At 42.7% G+C, this 23,228-nt stretch overlaps 1 protein-coding gene across 2 annotated transcripts; it reads left to right on the forward strand.

The window, feature by feature from the left end:
- The first annotated feature begins 890 nt into the window (after positions 1–890).
- Positions 891–3,767, forward strand: LOC143921905 (uncharacterized). Of its 2 annotated transcripts, none has more exons than XM_077445223.1 (2): positions 891–1,108; positions 2,398–3,767. In XM_077445223.1, exon 2 carries the CDS (start codon positions 2,479–2,481, stop codon positions 3,685–3,687), a length of 1,209 nt encoding a protein of 402 aa, XP_077301349.1. In that variant the 5' UTR covers positions 891–1,108; positions 2,398–2,478; the 3' UTR covers positions 3,688–3,767. The 2 variants fall into 2 exon arrangements, with proteins under 2 accessions (XP_077301349.1, XP_077301350.1); XM_077445224.1 differs by having other exon boundaries at positions 891–1,084; positions 2,398–3,694.
- Positions 3,768–23,228: the final 19,461 nt, after the last annotated feature.

The raw sequence follows: 23,228 nt of genomic DNA on the forward strand, positions 1-23,228 counted from the left end.
GTTTGGTGATTTCGATAATGGTAAGGTTGGGTTGGGTTAGGTTTGGTGAGGTTAGCGAGTTTCGTGTATATTTTTGCAATGTCGAATTCTTTGATTTCGGTGATAGTTAGGCTTGATTGGGTCAAATTTGGTGAGGTAAACGAGTTTTGTGTAAATCTTACAATTACGAAATCTTTGATTTCGGTGACGGTTAGGTTAGGTTGGGTTAGGTTTGGTGAGGTTAGCGAGTTTTGTGTATATTTTTGCAATGTCGAATTCTTTGATTTCGGTGATAGTTAGGCTTGATTGGGTCAGGTTTGGTGAGGTTAACGAGTTTTGTGTAAATCTTACAATCACGAATTCTTTGATTTCGGTGACGGTTAGGTTTGGTTGGGTTAGGTTTGGTGAGGGAAGCGAGTTTTGTGTAAATCTTAAATTCTCGAATTCTTTGATTTCGGTGATGGTTAGGTTAGGTTGGGTTAGGTTTGGTGATTTCGATAATGGTTAGGTTGGGTTGGGTTAGGTTTGGGGAGGTTAATGAGTTTTGTGTACATCTTACAATCTCAAATTCTTTGATTTCGGTGACTGTTAGGTTCTGTTGGGTTAGGTTTGGTGAGGTTAGCGAGTTTCGTGTAAATCTTAAAATCTCGAATTCTTTGATTTCGGTGACGGTTAGGTTGGGTTGGGTTAGGTTTGGTGATTTCGATAATGGTTAGGTTGGGTTGGGTTAGGTTTAGTGAGGTTAGCGAGTATCGTGTATATTTTTGCAATGTCGAATTCTTTGATTTCGGTGATAGTTAGGCTTGATTGGGTCAGGTTTGGTGAGGTTAACGAGTTTTGTGTAAATCTTACAATTACGAATTCTTTGATTTCGGTGACGGTTAGGTTGGGTTGGGTTAGGTTTGGTAAGGGAGAGTAGCGCGCGGACAGTGGGAGCGAGTGGACGTGTCTGTGCGCGCTCTCTCGGCCGAGCACCGACGCCGGCTGTCTACACAGTCCAGAACCGCTACCGCTACTAGAAGCCAGGAGTCGCAACTAGGAGTCAGGAGGGGCCATTGGCACTTCACTGCGTCTGTGCCAGTAGTATCAGACGTATCTGAAGGAGGTAGGAGAGGCTGTGTGTTTGCATGTAAAAAAAAAAAAAACCAGGCCGCCACGTTGTTATAACTACCACACAACCCATAACACACCGACAGTTGTCGAAACACCACGCACATTGCGATAATAATAATTGACACTTTGCAAATTGTCGTTATATCGCGTGTAACACAACATCGCTAATCATCTGACCACGCACGCCGGTTCCGATCGCTATACGAATACGACCAGCTGACTTTCTGTCAAATCGCGCGACAACCATTGACATTTCTCGGGGGCGCGGGGAGCTGCCAGTCACTGTCAAAGGTGGCTACACTGTGAAAAAAGCCAGTGAAACGCCCGCAAATCGTCGTTATATCACGTGTAATACAATACAATACATCGCTTGAACAGCTGTACCACACCACGCCGGTTCCGATCGTGACACGAATACGATCAGCTGACTAGCTGTCAAATAGCGTGACAGCCAATTATATTTCACGCCTGCCTCAGGCAAAGGTGGCTACACTGTGAATAAAGCCAGTGAAACATCCGCAAATTGTTGTAATATTACGTGTAATACAATACAATACAATACATTCCTAGACCATCTGACTACACCACGCCGGTTTCGATCGCGACACGAACACGATCAGCTGACTAGCTGTCAAATCGTGGGGGCGCCGGCGAGCCGCTTGCCACAGACGATCGTTGCAAAGCACCTACTGTACAACACGGCATTCATACAAATAAATAAACAAATATAAATAATTATCTGCAAAACCAATTAAGATTAAAACTCTAATTAAATTATTTATTCACTAGCGACACCTATGGTCAATTTAGATTAAAACCGTAATTAAATTATTTACTCACTAGCGACACCTATGGTCAATTTAGATTAAAACCTTAATTAAATTATTTATACACTAGCGACATCTATGGTCAATTAAGATCAAAACCTTAAATTAAATTATTTATTCACTAGCGACATCTATGGTCACAATTAAAAATCTTTACCACAAAAAATCGTAAGAAGTAAACGTCACCGGGAACGAACCGCCGACATACATAGTTCGCACTATGAACAGCTGACAAACATGCGCGTGACTACCTGCCCCCATACGCGAGAGACGTAACATCATTACATGCACAGCTGATTCTTAGACCAGCTGACCACAACAAACGACACATCGTGGATTATCTGCTGATATGAATGTCCATTTACTTTATCTGTCATTATAAATGCTATTCTTCATGTTTATGTATGAATGTATTTATGTTTATGTTTAATTGGTATTTTGTTTTTTTCTTTTTTGTGTTATATTTTTTTTTGACCAGTGTGGCACTTTAGGCTTTAGCGCTTCAGGAATTCCTGTTAAGCCACAATGGTCTGTTTAAAATAAATAAATAAATAAATGAATGACAATGAGCAACGAAAAGCCACAGCAACAAATTATGGATCCAATAAACAGAATAAAAGTGGAAATGGACATGCTCGTGGAGTTTGTGTCAAACGTCAAAAACACGAAGGAAAACATTAGAACCCAAATTAGCCTAGTACGCAGATTAGTGACAAGCCTAGCCGAGGAAGAGCAGAAAAAGAATAAAATCAACAAAACTGCATCTAAAGCTTCCGACGCGAGCACGGCGACAGAGACGACAGAGAAAAACACTCAGACCGAGACCGAAGAGTGGAAGACCCAACGGAAACAGCAGCGGAAGCAAAAGTGGAAGCCCCAGAAGCCGCTACAGAAGCAACAGGAACAGGAGCAAGCGCAACAGGAAGAAAAACAGCAGCAGCGCCCACAGCCGTATCCACAGCCGCAGACGCAGCAGCAACGACAACAACAAAACAAGGTCCAGCAGAAAAAACCCAAACTGACTATACCGCGCCCAAAAACCGAAGCGATAACACTGAAGCGAAGCGAAAGTAATAACAACACGTACGCGGATATTCTCAAAAAAATAAGAACCACCGTAGACATCGCTGCAACTGGATGCCAGGTGGACCGCATCAGAAAAACCCGGAACGGTATGATCCTAATGGAACTGGAAAGGAACGGCGGCAACCCCACAACGCTAGCAGACGCCATTAAAACAGCACTAGGTGACGACACAACGGTCAGGAGATTAACGACGATGGTGAAGATAGAGGTGCGGGACCTGGATGAAGGAGAAGAGCGCCAAGATGTGATGGACGCCCTCAAACCAGTACTGGGAACGCTTACAGTCGAGGAGGCTGAAGTGGTCAGCCTATTCAACACTTACAACGGAACAAGAGTCGCAGTTGTAAAGATGGCAAGCGACAAAGCACGTACAATCCTAAAAAAAGGTAAGCTTCGCGTAGGATGGGTAAACTGCCGCGTACGACAGCACATAGAAGCGGTCCGCTGTTACAAGTGCCAGGAGTACGGACACTTGGCAGCCACCTGCAGCGGAAGTGACAGGTCCCAACTGTGTCGCCGATGTGGTAAAGGAGGCCACATAGCAGCCAAATGCGAGAACAGTCTGTGCTGCATTGTCTGCAAAGACCGCGGCACGGACACACAGCACATGGCAGGGACACCCAAGTGTCCTGCATACAAAACCGAACTGGAGAGACAGAGGAAGGGGAAGACACAAACATAATGGCTGCAAATGGAAAAATAAGAGTCCTCCAGGTAAACCTTAACCATTGCAGGGCTGCGCAGGACCTCCTCCTGCAGACCATCTATGAGAAAAAAATTGACATCACAATAATAAGCGAACAACATCGCCCATTAAATGGAGATTGGTTCGCCGACACAACCCAGCGCTCGGCGATCTACATCTCACGCGGAAGCGGGATAATCACAGAGGCAGGAACACCACAGGTAGGTGCAGTCTGGGTTCGGGTGCGGGGCGTGCGGTTCTACAGCTGTTACTGTTCGCCGAACGCCTCGGTCTCGGACTTCGTACTGTTTTTTCACGAATTGGAGGCGAGCGTCAGCAGGAGCACAGGACGAGTGGTCGTTGCCGGAGACTTCAATGCAAAGTCTACAGAGTGGGAATCACCTATCACCGATGAGCGCGGTCGCCTACTAGCTGACACAATGGCCAGACTAAACCTGCATGTCCTGAACACCGGAAGTGCAAATACCTTCGTCAGAGGAAGCACTGGCTCCATAGTCGACGTCGCTTTCGCGGACGAGGACACCATTGGCCGCATTACCAACTGGGAGGTGCTCAGCGACACAACACTAAGCGACCACCAATACATCTCATACGAGCTAAGAGACACAAGAACGACCGATTCGACCCCGCATAAGACCGAGCCGACAAGGTGGGCCGTCGGCAAGCTAGACACTAAAACGTGCGAAGAGACGCTCAAGTTCGAGTGTGGCCGTATTCAAGATACCACAACTGGAACAGAACTTTGCAAAGAGACAACGGCAGCGATCACTCGGGCTTGCGAGGCCTCGATGCCGAAGAAGGGTGGAGTGGGACGGAAACCACAATATTGGTGGAACGACGAAATTGCAGAGCTGCGAAGAACCTGCACAAGAAAACGAAGAGAGCACTGTCGGACTGAACGAAGACACAGATCAGGCCACGAAGACGACCAAACGGCCATCGAAACCGCAAGCGAAGCCCACAAAGAAGCAAGAAGAGCAGTCACCTACGCAATCAGGAGGAGTAAAAAGTTGATGTGGGAACAACTCATAGCGACGGTGGACCTGGACCCATGGGGCCAAGCGTATCGTATGGTCCGTGGTAAGCTGTCCGGCCACCGCCAAATTCCCTTCTTAAACAGAGATGGAAATTTGGAAACGATAGTTTCACACCTTTTCCCTACACACAAAGAGACGACACCACAAGCGTGGATCATAGAGCCCGAAGACATCCCAGAGTTTACACTGGGTGAACTATACTCGGCAACAAAACGGCTGTCCACTGACAAATCACCTGGACCTGACGGAATACCGAATGAAATTCTCCGCATATCGGCTAAAGTCTGCCCGAAAACATTGCTGCGGACATTCAACAGCTGCCTCAAGAGCGGAGAATTCCCAAAAATATGGAAAAGGCAGAAACTCGTGCTCATACCCAAGGGCAACAAACCACCGGAGGAGCCGTCGTCATACCGGCCACTGTGCATGTTGGACGGATTGGGCAAACTCCTCGAGCGCCTCATATTACAGAGAGTAGCGAAGACGACGGAGACGGAAGGCGGGTTATGTTCGCAGCAATACGGGTTCAGACCCGGTCGGTCCACGGTAGACGCAATAGCCGAGGTCATAAAGACAATAAAAGACGCTCATAGTGGAACATTAAAAACGAGCAGTCACTGCATAATGGTGACACTGGACGTTAAAAATGCTTTCAATTCTGCCAGATGGGATAAAATAATGTCGGCTCTATCGGAGCTCGGTGGAATACCAGACTACCTTGTAAGAATAATAGGAAGTTACCTGTCGGAGAGGGTTCTGATCACAAGACTGGCAGAACGCAAGATCTCCTCTGGTGTTCCACAGGGCTCTGTCATGGGACCAACATTATGGAACATAATGTACGACTCACTTCTTAAATTAAGACTTCCAGGAGGAGCGAAGCTGGTGGGTTTTGCAGACGACGTAGCTATCATTGTTGTGGCTAGGAAAATAACGGACCTCGAGACCGCCACAAACGACACTCTCGACCTGGTGAACGACTGGATGACGGAAGCCGGACTACAGCTTGCACCACAAAAAACCGAGGCGGTTTTGTTCACCAGAAAAAGAAAAATCGAACCCCCGAAAATCACCATTTCGGGATACGACGTGAGACTAAAAAGGTATTTGACTTATCTTGGAATAATTCTAGATGACAAATTAACCTTTAAGAAACAAGCTGAGCATGCCGCGGAGAAAGCGGCAAGAGCTGTCAACAACATCGGACGACTAATGCCCAACATCGGAGGGCCCAAACCATGCCGAAGAAAACTACTCAACAGCGTAGTGCACTCGGTGATCCTATACGGTGCACCAATATGGGCGCCCAGCATGGCAGTGGAGAGAACCAGGAAATACCTCGCAAGAGTACAACGCAGGGGCGTACTGAGAATCGTATCGGCATATACAACAGTATCCGAGTGCGCAGTACTGGTTATTGCTGGAGTACCACCCATCGACCTACTGGCACATGAAAGAAAGAAGGTATACGAGGGAAGAAAGGAGGGAACGAAAAAAGTAAGAGCGACGGCACGGGCGGAGCTCATGACGGAATGGCAGGTCCGCTGGGACGGCGCAGACAAAGGTAGATGGACACATCGACTGATCCCATCAATCGCAGCCTGGACAAGGAGGAAAAGCGCAAAACCGGACTACCACACAACCCAGCTACTAACCAGCCATGGGTGTTTCGGAGCATTCCTCAACCGCATCGGAAAGGAAACGACAGCAGAATGTCACCACTGTGCATCAATCAGAGATGACGCAGAACATACACTCCTCGTATGCCCTGCATGGGAATCTGAAAGAGCGACACTCGAAGAAAGCACCCCGGTCAACACTGAAGACATAGCACAGAACATCACTAAAGACGTAGCCTCTTGGGAAGCATTCGCAGAGTTCGCAAGGAGCGTCATGAAGCAGAAGGAGGAGGCCGAACGGCTAAGGAAAGCGGAAAGACTTATAGAAGGAAATGAATAGATGTCAACCCATAGATATAGATATACTATTACCAGCCTATGATTAATACTGCAAATGAATGTTTTTCAGGAAACAGAAACCAAGCGGGTCAACTAGATGAACTGGAAAGGAGGGATCCGCACAAAAAGGAGAAGCCAACAAGGACGAAATCAGCCCCTGCGGAAGCAATCCACCAACGAGTGGGGTCCCCAAAGGGGTGAGGTGAGTCGGGGGAGTTTTTTAGTCAGTAAAAATCTGACACTTCCCTCTAGTGCGGACTAGAGGGAGTCTTATTGAAGATTTTCTCCTCCCACGCATAGGAAAAAAAAAAAAAAAAAAAAAGGTTTGGTAAGGGAAGCGAGTTTTGTGTAAATCTTAAATTCTCGAATTCTTTGATTTCGGTGATGGTTAGGTTAGGTTGGGTTAGGTTTGGAGAGTTTAGCGTGTTTCGTGTATATTTTTGCAATGTCGAATTCTTTGATTTCGGTGATGGTTAGGTTAGGTTGGGTTAGGTTTGGAGAGTTTAACGTGTTTCGTGTATATTTTTGCATTGTCGAATTCTTTGATTTCGGTGATAGTATGGCTAGGTTGGGTTAGGTTTGGTGAGGTTAACGAGTTTTAAGTACATCTTACAATCTCAAATTCTTTGATTTCGGTGACGGTTAGGTTGGGTTGGGTTAGGTTTGGTGAGGTTAGCGAGTTTCGTGTATATTTTTGCAATGTCGAATTTTTTGATTTCGGTGATAGTTAGGCTAGGTTGGGTAAGGTTTGGTGAGGTCAGCGAGTTTTGTGTATATTCTTGCATTGTCGAATTCTTTGATTTCGGCGATAGTTAGGCTTGGATGGGTTAGGTTTGGTGAGGTTAACAAGTGTATATTTTTGCAATTTGAATTCTTTGATTTCGGTGACGGTTAGGTTGGGTTGGGTTAGGTTTGGTGAGGGAAGCGAGTTTTGTGTAAATCTTTAAACCTCGAATTCATTGATTTCGATGATGGTTAGGTTAGGTTGGGTAAGGTTTGGAGATTTAAGCGTGTTTCGTGTATATTTTCGCAATGTCGAATTCTTTGATTTCGGTGATGGTTAGGTAAGGTTGGGTTAGGTTTGTTGAGGTTAGCGAGTTTCGTGTATATTTTTGCATTGTCGAACTCTTTGATTTCGGTGATAGTATGGCTAGGTTGGGTAAGGTTTGGTGAGGTTAACGAGTTTTGTGTACATCTTACAATCTCAAATTCTTTGATTTCGGTGACGGTTAGGTTGGGTTGGGTAAGGTTTGGTGAGGTTAGCGAGTTTCGTGTATATTTTTGCAATGTCGAATTTTTTTATTTCGGTGATAGTTAGGCTAGGTTGGGTTAGGTTTGGTGAGGTTAGCGAGTTATGTGTATATTTTTGCAATGTCGAATTCTTTGATTTCGGTGATAGTTAGGCTTGATTGGGTCAGGTTTAGTGAGGTTAACGAGTTTTGTGTAAATCTTACAATCACGAATTCTTTGATTTCGGTGACGGTTAGGTTGGGTTGGGTTAGGTTTGGTGAGGGAAGCGAGTTTTGTGTAAATCTTAAATTCTCGAATTCTTTGATTTCGGTGATGGTTAGGTTAGGTTGGGTTAGGTTTGGAGGGTTTAGCGTGTTTCGTGTATATTTTTACAATGTCGAATTCTTTGATTTCGGTGATAGTATGGCTAGGTTGGGTAGGTTTGGTGAGGTTAACGAGTTTTGTGTACATCTTACAATCTCAAGTTCTTTGATTTCGGTGACGGTTAGGCTTGATTGGGTCAGGTTTGGTGAGGTTAACGAACTTTGTGTACATCTTACAATCTCAAATTCTTTGATTTCGGTGACTGTTAGGTTGTGTTGGGTTAGGTTTGGTGAGGTTAGCGAGTTTCGTGTAAATCTTAAAATCTCGAATTCTTTGATTTCGGTGACGGTTAGGTTGGGTTGGGTTAGGTTTGGTGAGGGAAGCGAGTTTTGTGTAAATCTTTAAATCTCGAATTCCTTGATTTTGATGATGGTTAGGTTAGGTTGGGTTAGGTTTGGTGAGGTTAGGTTAGGTTAGGTTAGGTTAGGTTAGGGTTTAGGGTTTAGCGTGTTTCGTGTATATTTTTACAATGTCGAATTCTTTGATTTCGGTGATAGTATGGCTAGGTTGGGTAGGTTTGGTGAGGTTAACGAGTTTTGTGTACATCTTACAATCTCAAGTTCTTTGATTTCGGTGACGGTTAGGCTTGATTGGGTCAGGTTTGGTGAGGTTAACGAACTTTGTGTACATCTAACAATCTCAAATTCTTTGATTTCGGTGACTGTTAGGTTGTGTTGGGTTAGGTTTGGTGAGGTTAGCGAGTTTCGTGTAAATCTTAAAATCTCGAATTCTTTGATTTCGGTGACGGTTAGGTTGGGTTGGGTAAGGTTTGGTGAGGGAAGCGAGTTTTGTGTAAATCTTTAAATCTCGAATTCCTTGATTTTGATGATGGTTAGGTTAGGTTGGGTAAGGTTTGGAGAGTTAAGCGTGTTTCGTGTATATTTTCGCAATGTCGATTTCTTTGATTTCGGTGATGGTTAGGTAAGGTTGGGTTAGGTTTGTTGAGGTTAGCGAGTTTCGTGTATATTTTTGCATTGTCGAACTCTTTGATTTCGGTGATAGTATGGCTAGGTTGGGTTAGGTTTGGTGAGGTTAACGAGTTTTGTGTACATCTTACAATCTCAAATTCTTTGATTTCGGTGACTGTTAGGTTGTGTTGGGTTAGGTTTGGTGAGGTTAGCGAGTTTCGTGTAAATCTTAAAATCTCGAATTCTTTGATTTCGGTGACGGTTAGGTTGGGTTGGGTTAGGTTTGGTGATTTCGATAATGGTTAGGTTGGGTTGGGTTAGGTTTAGTGAGGTTAGCGAGTATCGTGTATATTTTTGCAATGTCGAATTCTTTGATTTCGGTGATAGTTAGGCTTGATTGGGTCAGGTTTGGTGGGTTAGGTTTAGGTTTAGGGTAAGGTTGGGTTAGGTTTGTTGAGGTTAGCGAGTTTCGTGTATATTTTTGCATTGTCGAACTCTTTGATTTCGGTGATAGTATGGCTAGGTTGGGTAAGGTTTGGTGAGGTTAACGAGTTTTGTGTACATCTTACAATCTCAAGTTCTTTGATTTCGGTGACGGTTAGGCTTGATTGGGTCAGGTTTGGTGAGGTTAACGAGTTTTGTGTACATCTTACAATCTCAAATTCTTTGATTTCGGTGACTGTTAGGTTGTGTTGGGTTAGGTTTGGTGAGGTTAGCGAGTTTCGTGTAAATCTTAAAATCTCGAATTCTTTGATTTCGGTGACGGTTAGGTTGGGTTGGGTTAGGTTTGGTGAGGGAAGCGAGTTTTGTGTAAATCTTTAAATCTCGAATTCCTTGATTTTGATGATGGTTAGGTTAGGTTGGGTAAGGTTTGGAGAGTTAAGCGTGTTTCGTGTATATTTTCGCAATGTCGATTTCTTTGATTTCGGTGATGGTTAGGTAAGGTTGGGTTAGGTTTGTTGAGGTTAGCGAGTTTCGTGTATATTTTTGCATTGTCGAACTCTTTGATTTCGGTGATAGTATGGCTAGGTTGGGTTAGGTTTGGTGAGGTTAACGAGTTTTGTGTACATCTTACAATCTCAAATTCTTTGATTTCGGTGACTGTTAGGTTGTGTTGGGTTAGGTTTGGTGAGGTTAGCGAGTTTCGTGTAAATCTTAAAATCTCGAATTCTTTGATTTCGGTGACGGTTAGGTTGGGTTGGGTTAGGTTTGGTGATTTCGATAATGGTAAGGTTGGGTTGGGTTAGGTTTAGTGAGGTTAGCGAGTATCGTGTATATTTTTGCAATGTCGAATTCTTTGATTTCGGTGATAGTTAGGCTTGATTGGGTCAGGTTTGGTGAGGTTAACGAGTTTTGTGTAAATCTTACAATTACGAATTCTTTGATTTCGGTGACGGTTAGGTTGGGTTGGGTTAGGTTTGGTGAGGTTAACGAGTTTTGTGTACATCTTACAATCTCAAATTCTTTGATTTCGGTGACGGTAAGGTTGGGTTGGGTTAGGTTTGGTGAGGTTAGCGAGTTTCTTGTATATTTTTGCAATGTCGAACTCTTTGATTTCGGTGATAGTATGGCTAGGTTGGGTAGGTTTGGTGAGGTTAGCAAGTTTCGTGTATATTTTTGCACTGTCGAACTCTTTGATCTCGGTGATAGTATGGCTAGGTTGGGTAGGTTTGGTGAGGTTAACGAGTTTTGTGTACATCTTACAATCTCAAGTTCTTTGATTTCGGTGACGGTTAGGCTTGATTGGGTCAGGTTTGGTGAGGTTAACGAGTTTTGTGTACATCTTACAATCTCAAATTCTTTGATTTCGGTGACTGTTAGGTTGTGTTGGGTTAGGTTTGGTGAGGTTAGCGAGTTTCGTGTAAATCTTAAAATCTCGAATTCTTTGATTTCGGTGACGGTTAGGTTGGGTTGGGTTAGGTTTGGTGAGGGAAGCGAGTTTTGTGTAAATCTTTAAATCTCGAATTCCTTGATTTTGATGATGGTTAGGTTAGGTTGGGTAAGGTTTGGAGAGTTAAGCGTGTTTCGTGTATATTTTCGCAATGTCGATTTCTTTGATTTCGGTGATGGTTAGGTAAGGTTGGGTTAGGTTTGTTGAGGTTAGCGAGTTTCGTGTATATTTTTGCATTGTCGAACTCTTTGATTTCGGTGATAGTATGGCTAGGTTGGGTTAGGTTTGGTGAGGTTAACGAGTTTTGTGAACATCTTACAATCTCAAATTCTTTGATTTCGGTGACTGTTAGGTTGTGTTGGGTTAGGTTTGGTGAGGTTAGCGAGTTTCGTGTAAATCTTAAAATCTCGAATTCTTTGATTTCGGTGACGGTTAGGTTGGGTTGGGTTAGGTTTGCTGATTTCGATAATGGTTAGGTTGGGTTGGGTTAGGTTTAGTGAGGTTAGCGAGTATCGTGTATATTTTTGCAATGTCGAATTCTTTGATTTCGGTGATAGTTAGGCTTCATTGGGTCAGGTTTGGTGAGGTTAACGAGTTTTGTGTAAATCTTACAATTACGAATTCTTTGATTTCGGTGACGGTAAGGTTGGGTTGGGTTAGGTTTGGTGAGGTTAGCGAGTTTCTTGTATATTTTTGCAATGTCGAACTCTTTGATTTCGGTGATAGTATGGCTAGGTTGGGTAGGTTTGGTGAGGTTAGCAAGTTTCGTGTATATTTTTGCACTGTCGAACTCTTTGATCTCGGTAATAGTATGGCTAGGTTGGGTAGGTTTGGTGAGGTTAACGAGTTTTGTGTACATCTTACAATCTCAAGTTCTTTGATTTCGGTGACGGTTAGGCTTGATTGGGTCAGGTTTGGTGAGGTTAACGAGTTTTGTGTAAATCTTACAATCACAAATTCTTTGATTTCGTTGACTGTTAGGTTGGGTTGGGTTAGGTTTGGTGAGGGAAGGGAGTTTTGTGTAAATCTTAAATTCTCGAATTCTTTGATTTCGGTGATGGTTAGGTTAGGTTGGGTAAGGTTTGGAGGGTTTAGCGTATTTCGTGTATATTTTTGCAATGTCGAATTCTTTGATTTCGGTGATAGTTAGGCTTGATTGGGTCAGGTTTGGTGAGGTTTACGAGTTTTGTGTAAATCTTACAATCACGAATTATTTGATTTCGGTGACGGTTAGGTTGGGTTGGGTTAGGTTTGGTGAGGGAAGCGAGTTTTGTGTAAATCTTAAAATCTCGAATACTTTGATTTCGATAATGGTTAGGTTGGGTTGGGTTAGGTTTGGTGAGGTTAGCGAGTTTCGTGTATATTTTTGCAATGTTGAATTCTTTGATTTCGGTGATAGTTAGGCTAGGTTGGGTTAGGTTTGGTGAGGTTAGCGAGTTATGTGTATATTTTTGCAATGTCGAATTCTTTGATTTCGGTGATAGTATGGCTAGGTTGGGTAGGTTTGGTGAGGTTAACGAGTTTTGTGTACATCTTACAATCTCAAGTTCTTTGATTTCGGTGACGGTTAGGCTTGATTGGGTCAGGTTTGGTGAGGTTAACGAGTTTTGTGTACATCTTACAATCTCAAATTCTTTGATTTCGGTGACTGTTAGGTTGTGTTGGGTTAGGTTTGGTGAGGTTAGCGAGTTTCGTGTAAATCTTAAAATCTCGAATTCTTTGATTTCGGTGACGGTTAGGTTGGGTTGGGTTAGGTTTGGTGAGGGAAGCGAGTTTTGTGTAAATCTTTAAATCTCGAATTCCTTGATTTTGATGATGGTTAGGTTAGGTTGGGTAAGGTTTGGAGAGTTAAGCGTGTTTCGTGTATATTTTCGCAATGTCGATTTCTTTGATTTCGGTGATGGTTAGGTAAGGTTGGGTTAGGTTTGTTGAGGTTAGCGAGTTTCGTGTATATTTTTGCATTGTCGAACTCTTTGATTTCGGTGATAGTATGGCTAGGTTGGGTTAGGTTTGGTGAGGTTAACGAGTTTTGTGTACATCTTACAATCTCAAATTCTTTGATTTCGGTGACTGTTAGGTTGTGTTGGGTTAGGTTTGGTGAGGTTAGCGAGTTTCGTGTAAATCTTAAAATCTCGAATTCTTTGATTTCGGTGACGGTTAGGTTGGGTTGGGTTAGGTTTGGTGATTTCGATAATGGTTAGGTTGGGTTGGGTTAGGTTTAGTGAGGTTAGCGAGTATCGTGTATATTTTTGCAATGTCGAATTCTTTGATTTCGGTGATAGTTAGGCTTGATTGGGTCAGGTTTGGTGAGGTTAACGAGTTTTGTGTAAATCTTACAATTACGAATTCTTTGATTTCGGTGACGGTTAGGTTGGGTTGGGTTAGGTTTGGTGAGGTTAACGAGTTTTGTGTACATCTTACAATCTCAAATTCTTTGATTTCGGTGACGGTAAGGTTGGGTTGGGTTAGGTTTGGTGAGGTTAGCGAGTTTCTTGTATATTTTTGCAATGTCGAACTCTTTGATTTCGGTGATAGTATGGCTAGGTTGGGTAGGTTTGGTGAGGTTAGCAAGTTTCGTGTATATTTTTGCACTATCGAACTCTTTGATCTCGGTGATAGTATGGCTAGGTTGGGTAGGTTTGGTGAGGTTAACGAGTTTTGTGTACATCTTACAATCTCAAGTTCTTTGATTTCGGTGACGGTTAGGCTTGATTGGGTCAGGTTTGGTGAGGTTAACGAGTTTTGTGTAAATCTTACAATCACAAATTCTTTGATTTCGTTGACTGTTAGGTTGGGTTGGGTTAGGTTTGGTGAGGGAAGGGAGTTTTGTGTAAATCTTAAATTCTCGAATTCTTTGATTTCGGTGATGGTTAGGTTAGGTTGGGTAAGGTTTGGAGGGTTTAGCGTATTTCGTGTATATTTTTGCAATGTCGAATTCTTTGATTTCGGTGATAGTTAGGCTTGATTGGGTCAGGTTTGGTGAGGTTAACGAGTTTTGTGTAAATCTTACAATCACGAATTATTTGATTTCGGTGACGGTTAGGTTGGGTTGGGTTAGGTTTGGTGAGGGAAGCGAGTTTTGTGTAAATCTTAAAATCTCGAATACTTTGATTTCGATAATGGTTAGGTTGGGTTGGGTTAGGTTTGGTGAGGTTAGCGAGTTTCGTGTATATTTTTGCAATGTTGAATTCTTTGATTTCGGTGATAGTTAGGCTAGGTTGGGTTAGGTTTGGTGAGGTTAGCGAGTTATGTGTATATTTTTGCAATGTCGAATTCTTTGATTTCGGTGATAGTATGGCTAGGTTGGGTAGGTTTGGTGAGGTTAACGAGTTTTGTGTACATCTTACAATCTCAAGTTCTTTGATTTCGGTGACGGTTAGGCTTGATTGGGTCAGGTTTGGTGAGGTTAACGAGTTTTGTGTACATCTTACAATCTCAAATTCTTTGATTTCGGTGACTGTTAGGTTGTGTTGGGTTAGGTTTGGTGAGGTTAGCGAGTTTCGTGTAAATCTTAAAATCTCGAATTCTTTGATTTCGGTGACGGTTAGGTTGGGTTGGGTTAGGTTTGGTGAGGGAAGCGAGTTTTGTGTAAATCTTTAAATCTCGAATTCCTTGATTTTGATGATGGTTAGGTTAGGTTGGGTAAGGTTTGGAGAGTTAAGCGTGTTTCGTGTATATTTTCGCAATGTCGATTTCTTTGATTTCGGTGATGGTTAGGTAAGGTTGGGTTAGGTTTGTTGAGGTTAGCGAGTTTCGTGTATATTTTTGCATTGTCGAACTCTTTGATTTCGGTGATAGTATGGCTAGGTTGGGTTAGGTTTGGTGAGGTTAACGAGTTTTGTGTACATCTTACAATCTCAAATTCTTTGATTTCGGTGACTGTTAGGTTGTGTTGGGTTAGGTTTGGTGAGGTTAGCGAGTTTCGTGTAAATCTTAAAATCTCGAATTCTTTGATTTCGGTGACGGTTAGGTTGGGTTGGGTTAGGTTTGGTGATTTCGATAATGATAAGGTTGGGTTGGGTTAGGTTTAGTGAGGTTAGCGAGTATCGTGTATATTTTTGCAATGTCGAATTCTTTGATTTCGGTGATAGTTAGGCTTGATTGGGTCAGGTTTGGTGAGGTTAACGAGTTTTGTGTAAATCTTACAATTACGAATTCTTTGATTTCGGTGACGGTTAGGTTGGGTTGGGTTAGGTTTGGTGAGGTTAACGAGTTTTGTGTACATCTTACAATCTCAAATTCTTTGATTTCGGTGACGGTAAGGTTGGGTTGGGTTAGGTTTGGTGAGGTTAGCGAGTTTCTTGTATATTTTTGCAATGTCGAACTCTTTGATTTCGGTGATAGTATGGCTAGGTTGGGTAGGTTTGGTGAGGTTAGCAAGTTTCGTGTATATTTTTGCACTGTCGAACTCTTTGATCTCGGTGATAGTATGGCTAGGTTGGGTAGGTTTGGTGAGGTTAACGAGTTTTGTGTACATCTTACAATCTCAAATTCTTTGATTTCGGTGACTGTTAGGTTGTGTTGGGTTAGGTTTGGTGAGGTTAGCGAGTTTCGTGTAAATCTTAAAATCTCGAATTCTTTGATTTCGGTGATGGTTAGGTTAGGTTGGGTTAGGTTTGGAGAGTTTAGCGTGTTTCGTGTATATTTTTGCAATGTCGAATTATTTGATTTCGGTGATGGTTAGGTTAGGTTGGGTTAGGTTTGGAGAGTTTAACGTGTTTCGTGTATATTTTTGCATTGTCGAATTCTTTGATTTCGGTGATAGTATGGCTAGGTTGGGTTAGGTTTTGTGAGGTTAACGAGTTTTGTGTACATCTTACAATCTCAAATTCTTTGATTTCGGTGACGGTTAGGTTGGGTTGGGTTAGGTTTGGTGAGGTTAGCGAGTTTCGTGTATATTTTTGCAATGTCGAATTTTTTGATTTCGGTGATAGTTAGGCTAGGTTGGGTAAGGTTTGGTGAAGTTAGCGAGTTTTGTGTATATTCTTGCATTGTCGAATTCTTTGATTTCGGCGATAGTTAGGCTTGGATGGGTTAGGTTTGGTGAGGTTAACAAGTGTATATTTTTGCAATTTGAATTCTTTGATTTCGGTGACGGTTAGGTTGGGTTGGGTTAGGTTTGGTGAGGGAAGCGAGTTTTGTGTAAATCTTTAAACCTCGAATTCCTTGATTTTGATGATGGTTAGGTTAGGTTGGGTAAGGTTTGGAGATTTAAGCGTGTTTCGTGTATATTTTCGCAATGTCGAATTCTTTGATTTCGGTGATGGTTATGTAAGGTTGGGTTAGGTTTGTTGAGGTGAGCGAGTTTCGTGTATATTTTTGCATTGTCGAACTCTTTGATTTCGGTGATAGTATGGCTAGGTTGGGTAAGGTTTGGTGAGGTTAACGAGTTTTGTGTACATCTTACAATCTCAAATTCTTTGATTTCGGTGACGGTTAGGTTGGGTTGGGTTAGGTTTGGTGAGGTTAGCGAGTTTCGTGTAGATTTTTGCAATGTCGAATTTTTTGATTTCGGTGATAGTTAGGCTAGGTTGGGCTAGGTTTGGTGAGGTTAACGAGTTTTGTGTAAATCTTACAATTACGAATTCTTTGATTTCGGTGACGGTTAGGTTGGGTTGGGTTAGGTTTGGTGAGGGAAGCGAGTTTTGTGTAAATCTTAAAATCTCGAATCCTTAATTTTGGTGATGGTTAGGTTAGGTTGGGTTAGGTTTGGAGAGTTTAGCGTGTTTTGTGTATATTTTTGCAATGTCGAATTCTTTGATTTCGGTGATGGTTAGGTTAGGTTGGGTTAGGTTTGGAGAGTTTAACGTGTTTCGTGTATATTTTTGCATTGTCGAATTCTTTGATTTCGGTGATAGTATGGCTTGGTTGGGTTAGGTTTAGTGAGGTTAACGAGTTTTGTGTACATCTTACAATCTCAAATTCTTTGATTTCGGTGACGGTTAGGTTGGGTTGGGTTAGGTTTGGTGAGGTTAGCGAGTTTCGTGTATATTTTTGCAATGTCGAATTTTTTGATTTCGGTGATAGTTAGGCTAGGTTGGGTTAGGTTTGGTGAGGTTAGCGAGTTTTGTGTATATTCTTGCATTGTCGAATTCTTTGATTTCGGCGATAGTTAGGCTTGGTTGGGTTAGGTTTGGTGAGGTTAACGAGTTAAGTGTATATTTTTGCAATTTGAATTCTTTGATTTCGGTGACGGTTAGGTTGGGTTGGGTTAGGTTTGGTGAGGGAAGCGAGTTTTGTGTAAATCTTAAAATCTCGAATTCCTTGATTTTGATGATGGTTAGGTTAGGTTGGGTAAGGTTTGGAGAGTTAAGCGTGTTTCGTGTATATTTTCGCAATGTCGAATTCTTTGATTTCGGTGATGGTTAGGTAAGGTTGGGTTAGGTTTGTTGAGGTAAGCGAGTTTTGTGTAAATTTTTGCATTGTCGAACTCTTTGATTTCGGTGATAGTATGGCTAGGTTGGGTTAGGTTTGGTGAGGTTAACGAGTTTTGTGAACATCTTACAATCTCAAATTCTTTGATTTCGGTGACGGTTAGGTTGGGTTGGGTTAGGTTTGGTGAGGTTAGCGAGTTTCGTGTATATTTTTGCAATGTCGAATTTTTTGATTTCGGTGATAGTTAGGCTAGGTTGGGTTAGGTTTGGTGAGGTTAGCGAGTTTTGTGTATATTTTTGCAATGTCGAATTCTTTGATTTCGGTGATAGTTAGGCTTGATTGGGTCAGGTTTAGTGAGGTTAACGAGTTTTGTGTAAATCTTAAAATCACGAATTCTTTGATTTCGGTGACGGTTAGGTTGGGTTGGGTTAGGTTTGGTGAGGGAAGCGAGTTTTGTGTAAATCTTAAATTCTCGAATTCTTTGATTTCGGTGATGGTTAGGTTAGGTTGGGTTAGGTTTGGAGGGTTTAGCGTGTTTCGTGTATATTTTTGCAATGTCGAATTTTTGATTTCGGTGATGGTTAGGTTAGGTTGGGTTAGGTTTGGTGAGGTTAGCGAGTTTTGTGTATATTTTTGCATTGTCGAATTCTTTGATTTCGGTGATAGTATGGCTAGGTTGGGTTAGGTTTGGTGAGGTTAACGAGTTTTGTGTACATCTTACAATCTCAAGTTCTTTGATTTCGGTGACGGTTAGGTTGGGTTGGGTCAGGTTTGGTGAGGTTAACGAGTTTTGTGTAAATCTTAAAATCTCGAATTCTATGATTTCGGTGACGGTTAGGTTGGGTTGGGTTAGGTTTGGTAAGGGAAGCGAGTTTTGTGTAAATCTTAAAATCTCGAATACTTTGATTTCGATAATGGTTAGGTTGGGTTGGGTTAGGTTTGGTGAGGTTAGCGATTTTCGTGTATATTTTTGCAATGTCGAATTCTTTGATTTCGGTGATAGTTAGGCTAGGTTGGGTTAGGTTTGGTGAGGTTAGCGAGTTTTGTGTATATTTTTGCAATGTCGAATTCTTTGATTTCGGTGATAGTATGGCTAGGTTGGGTTAGGTTTGGGGAGGTTCATGAGTTTTGTGTACATCTTACAATCTCAAATTCTTTGATTTCGGTGGCTGTTAGTTTGTGTTGGGTTAGGTTTGGTGAGGTTAGCGAGTTTCGTGTAAATCTTAAAATCTCGAGTTCTTTGATTTCGGTGACGGTTAGGTTGGGTTGGGTTAGGTTTGGTGAGGTAAGCGAGTTTTGTGTATATTTTTGCATTGTCGAATTCTTTGATTTCGGTGATAGTATGGCTAGGTTGGGTTAGGTTTGGGGAGGTTCATGAGTTTTGTGTACATCTTACAATCTCAAATTCTTTGATTTCGGTGACTGTTAGGTTGTGTTGGGTTAGGTTTGGTGAGGTTAGCGAGTTTCGTGTAAATCTTAAAATCTCGAATTCTTTGATTTCGGTGACGGTTAGGTTGGGTTGGGTTAGGTTTGGTGATTTCGATAATGGTAAGGTTGGGTTGGGTTAGGTTTGGTGAGGTTAGCGAGTTTCGTGTATATTTTTGCAATGTCGAATTCTTTGATTTCGGTGATAGTTAGGCTTGATTGGGTCAGGTTTGGTGAGGTAAACGAGTTTTGTGTAAATCTTTGTAAAACTGTTAGGTTGTGTTGGGTTAGGTTTGGTGAGGTTAGCGAGTTTCGTGTAAATCTTAAAATCTCGAATTCTTTGATTTCGGTGACGGTTAGGTTGGGTTGGGTTAGGTTTGGTGATTTCGATAATGGTAAGGTTGGGTTGGGTTAGGTTTGGTGAGGTTAGCGAGTTTCGTGTATATTTTTGCAATGTCGAATTCTTTGATTTCGGTGATAGTTAGGCTTGATTGGGTCAAATTTGGTGAGGTAAACGAGTTTTGTGTAAATCTTACAATTACGAAATCTTTGATTTCGGTGACGGTTAGGTTAGGTTGGGTTAGGTTTGGTGAGGTTAGCGAGTTTTGTGAATATTTTTGCAATGTCGAATTCTTTGATTTCGGTGATAGTTAGGCTTGATTGGGTCAGGTTTGGTGAGGTTAACGAGTTTTGTGTAAATCTTACAATCACGAATTCTTTGATTTCGGTGACGGTTAGGTTTGGTTGGGTTAGGTTTGGTGAGGGAAGCGAGTTTTGTGTAAATCTTAAATTCTCGAATTCTTTGATTTCGGTGATGGTTAGGTTAGGTTGGGTTAGGTTTGGTGATTTCGATAATGGTTAGGTTGGGTTGGGTTAGGTTTGGGGAGGTTAATGAGTTTTGTGTACATCTTACAATCTCAAATTCTTTGATTTCGGTGACTGTTAGGTTCTGTTGGGTTAGGTTTGGTGAGGTTAGCGAGTTTCGTGTAAATCTTAAAATCTCGAATTCTTTGATTTCGGTGACGGTTAGGTTGGGTTGGGTTAGGTTTGGTGATTTCGATAATGGTTAGGTTGGGTTGGGTTAGGTTTAGTGAGGTTAGCGAGTATCGTGTATATTTTTGCAATGTCGAATTCTTTGATTTCGGTGATAGTTAGGCTTGATTGGGTCAGGTTTGGTGAGGTTAACGAGTTTTGTGTAAATCTTACAATTACGAATTCTTTGATTTCGGTGACGGTTAGGTTGGGTTGGGTTAGGTTTGGTAAGGGAGAGTAGCGCGCGGACAGTGGGAGCGAGTGGACGTGTCTGTGCGCGCTCTCTCGGCTGAGCACCGACGCCGGCTGTCTACACAGTCCAGAACCGCTACCGCTACTAGAAGCCAGGAGTCGCAACTAGGAGTCAGGAGGGGCCATTGGCACTTCACTGCGTCTGTGCCAGTAGTATCAGACGTATCTGAAGGAGGTAGGAGAGGCTGTGTGTTTGCATGTAAAAAAAAAAAAAACCAGGCCGCCACGTTGTTATAACTACCACACAACCCATAACACACCGACAGTTGTCGAAACACCACGCACATTGCGATAATAATAATTGACACTTTGCAAATTGTCGTTATATCGCGTGTAACACAACATCGCTAATCATCTGACCACGCACGCCGGTTCCGATCGCTATACGAATACGACCAGCTGACTTTCTGTCAAATCGCGCGACAACCATTGACATTTCTCGGGGGCGCGGGGAGCTGCCAGTCACTGTCAAAGGTGGCTACACTGTGAAAAAAGCCAGTGAAACGCCCGCAAATCGTCGTTATATCACGTGTAATACAATACAATACATCGCTTGAACAGCTGTACCACACCACGCCGGTTCCGATCGTGACACGAATACGATCAGCTGACTAGCTGTCAAATAGCGTGACAGCCAATTATATTTCACGCCTGCCTCAGGCAAAGGTGGCTACACTGTGAATAAAGCCAGTGAAACATCCGCAAATTGTTGTAATATTACGTGTAATACAATACAATACAATACATTCCTAGACCATCTGACTACACCACGCCGGTTTCGATCGCGACACGAACACGATCAGCTGACTAGCTGTCAAATCGTGGGGGCGCCGGCGAGCCGCTTGCCACAGACGATCGTTGCAAAGCACCTACTGTACAACACGGCATTCATACAAATAAATAAACAAATATAAATAATTATCTGCAAAACCAATTAAGATTAAAACTCTAATTAAATTATTTATTCACTAGCGACACCTATGGTCAATTTAGATTAAAACCGTAATTAAATTATTTACTCACTAGCGACACCTATGGTCAATTTAGATTAAAACCTTAATTAAATTATTTATACACTAGCGACATCTATGGTCAATTAAGATCAAAACCTTAAATTAAATTATTTATTCACTAGCGACATCTATGGTCACAATTAAAAATCTTTACCACAAAAAATCGTAAGAAGTAAACGTCACCGGGAACGAACCGCCGACATACATAGTTCGCACTATGAACAGCTGACAAACATGCGCGTGACTACCTGCCCCCATACGCGAGAGACGTAACATCATTACATGCACAGCTGATTCTTAGACCAGCTGACCACAACAAACGACACATCGTGGATTATCTGCTGATATGAATGTCCATTTACTTTATCTGTCATTATAAATGCTATTCTTCATGTTTATGTATGAATGTATTTATGTTTATGTTTAATTGGTATTTTGTTTTTTTCTTTTTTGTGTTATATTTTTTTTTGACCAGTGTGGCACTTTAGGCTTTAGCGCTTCAGGAATTCCTGTTAAGCCACAATGGTCTGTTTAAAATAAATAAATAAATAAATGAATGACAATGAGCAACGAAAAGCCACAGCAACAAATTATGGATCCAATAAACAGAATAAAAGTGGAAATGGACATGCTCGTGGAGTTTGTGTCAAACGTCAAAAACACGAAGGAAAACATTAGAACCCAAATTAGCCTAGTACGCAGATTAGTGACAAGCCTAGCCGAGGAAGAGCAGAAAAAGAATAAAATCAACAAAACTGCATCTAAAGCTTCCGACGCGAGCACGGCGACAGAGACGACAGAGAAAAACACTCAGACCGAGACCGAAGAGTGGAAGACCCAACGGAAACAGCAGCGGAAGCAAAAGTGGAAGCCCCAGAAGCCGCTACAGAAGCAACAGGAACAGGAGCAAGCGCAACAGGAAGAAAAACAGCAGCAGCGCCCACAGCCGTATCCACAGCCGCAGACGCAGCAGCAACGACAACAACAAAACAAGGTCCAGCAGAAAAAACCCAAACTGACTATACCGCGCCCAAAAACCGAAGCGATAACACTGAAGCGAAGCGAAAGTAATAACAACACGTACGCGGATATTCTCAAAAAAATAAGAACCACCGTAGACATCGCTGCAACTGGATGCCAGGTGGACCGCATCAGAAAAACCCGGAACGGTATGATCCTAATGGAACTGGAGAGGAACGGCGGCAACCCCACAACGCTAGCAGACGCCATTAAAACAGCACTAGGTGACGACACAACGGTCAGGAGATTAACGACGATGGTGAAGATAGAGGTGCGGGACCTGGATGAAGGAGAAGAGCGCCAAGATGTGATGGACGCCCTCAAACCAGTACTGGGAACGCTTACAGTCGAGGAGGCTGAAGTGGTCAGCCTATTCAACACTTACAACGGAACAAGAGTCGCAGTTGTAAAGATGGCAAGCGACAAAGCACGTACAATCCTAAAAAAAGGTAAGCTTCGCGTAGGATGGGTAAACTGCCGCGTACGACAGCACATAGAAGCGGTCCGCTGTTACAAGTGCCAGGAGTACGGACACTTGGCAGCCACCTGCAGCGGAAGTGACAGGTCCCAACTGTGTCGCCGATGTGGTAAAGGAGGCCACATAGCAGCCAAATGCGAGAACAGTCTGTGCTGCATTGTCTGCAAAGACCGCGGCACGGACACACAGCACATGGCAGGGACACCCAAGTGTCCTGCATACAAAACCGAACTGGAGAGACAGAGGAAGGGGAAGACACAAACATAATGGCTGCAAATGGAAAAATAAGAGTCCTCCAGGTAAACCTTAACCATTGCAGGGCTGCGCAGGACCTCCTCCTGCAGACCATCTATGAGAAAAAAATTGACATCACAATAATAAGCGAACAACATCGCCCATTAAATGGAGATTGGTTCGCCGACACAACCCAGCGCTCGGCGATCTACATCTCACGCGGAAGCGGGATAATCACAGAGGCAGGAACACCACAGGTAGGTGCAGTCTGGGTTCGGGT

This window comes from Arctopsyche grandis, unplaced genomic scaffold (assembly GCF_051622035.1).
Source record: "Arctopsyche grandis isolate Sample6627 unplaced genomic scaffold, ASM5162203v2 HiC_scaffold_36, whole genome shotgun sequence".
NCBI classification, from domain to species: Eukaryota; Metazoa; Arthropoda; class Insecta; order Trichoptera; family Hydropsychidae; genus Arctopsyche; species Arctopsyche grandis.

What these genes read in the sequence shown, in the direction of transcription:
- LOC143921905 (XM_077445223.1), top strand. Translation starts at nt 2,479, where the DNA reads ATGACAATGAGCAACGAAAAGCCACAGCAACAAATTATGGATCCAATA.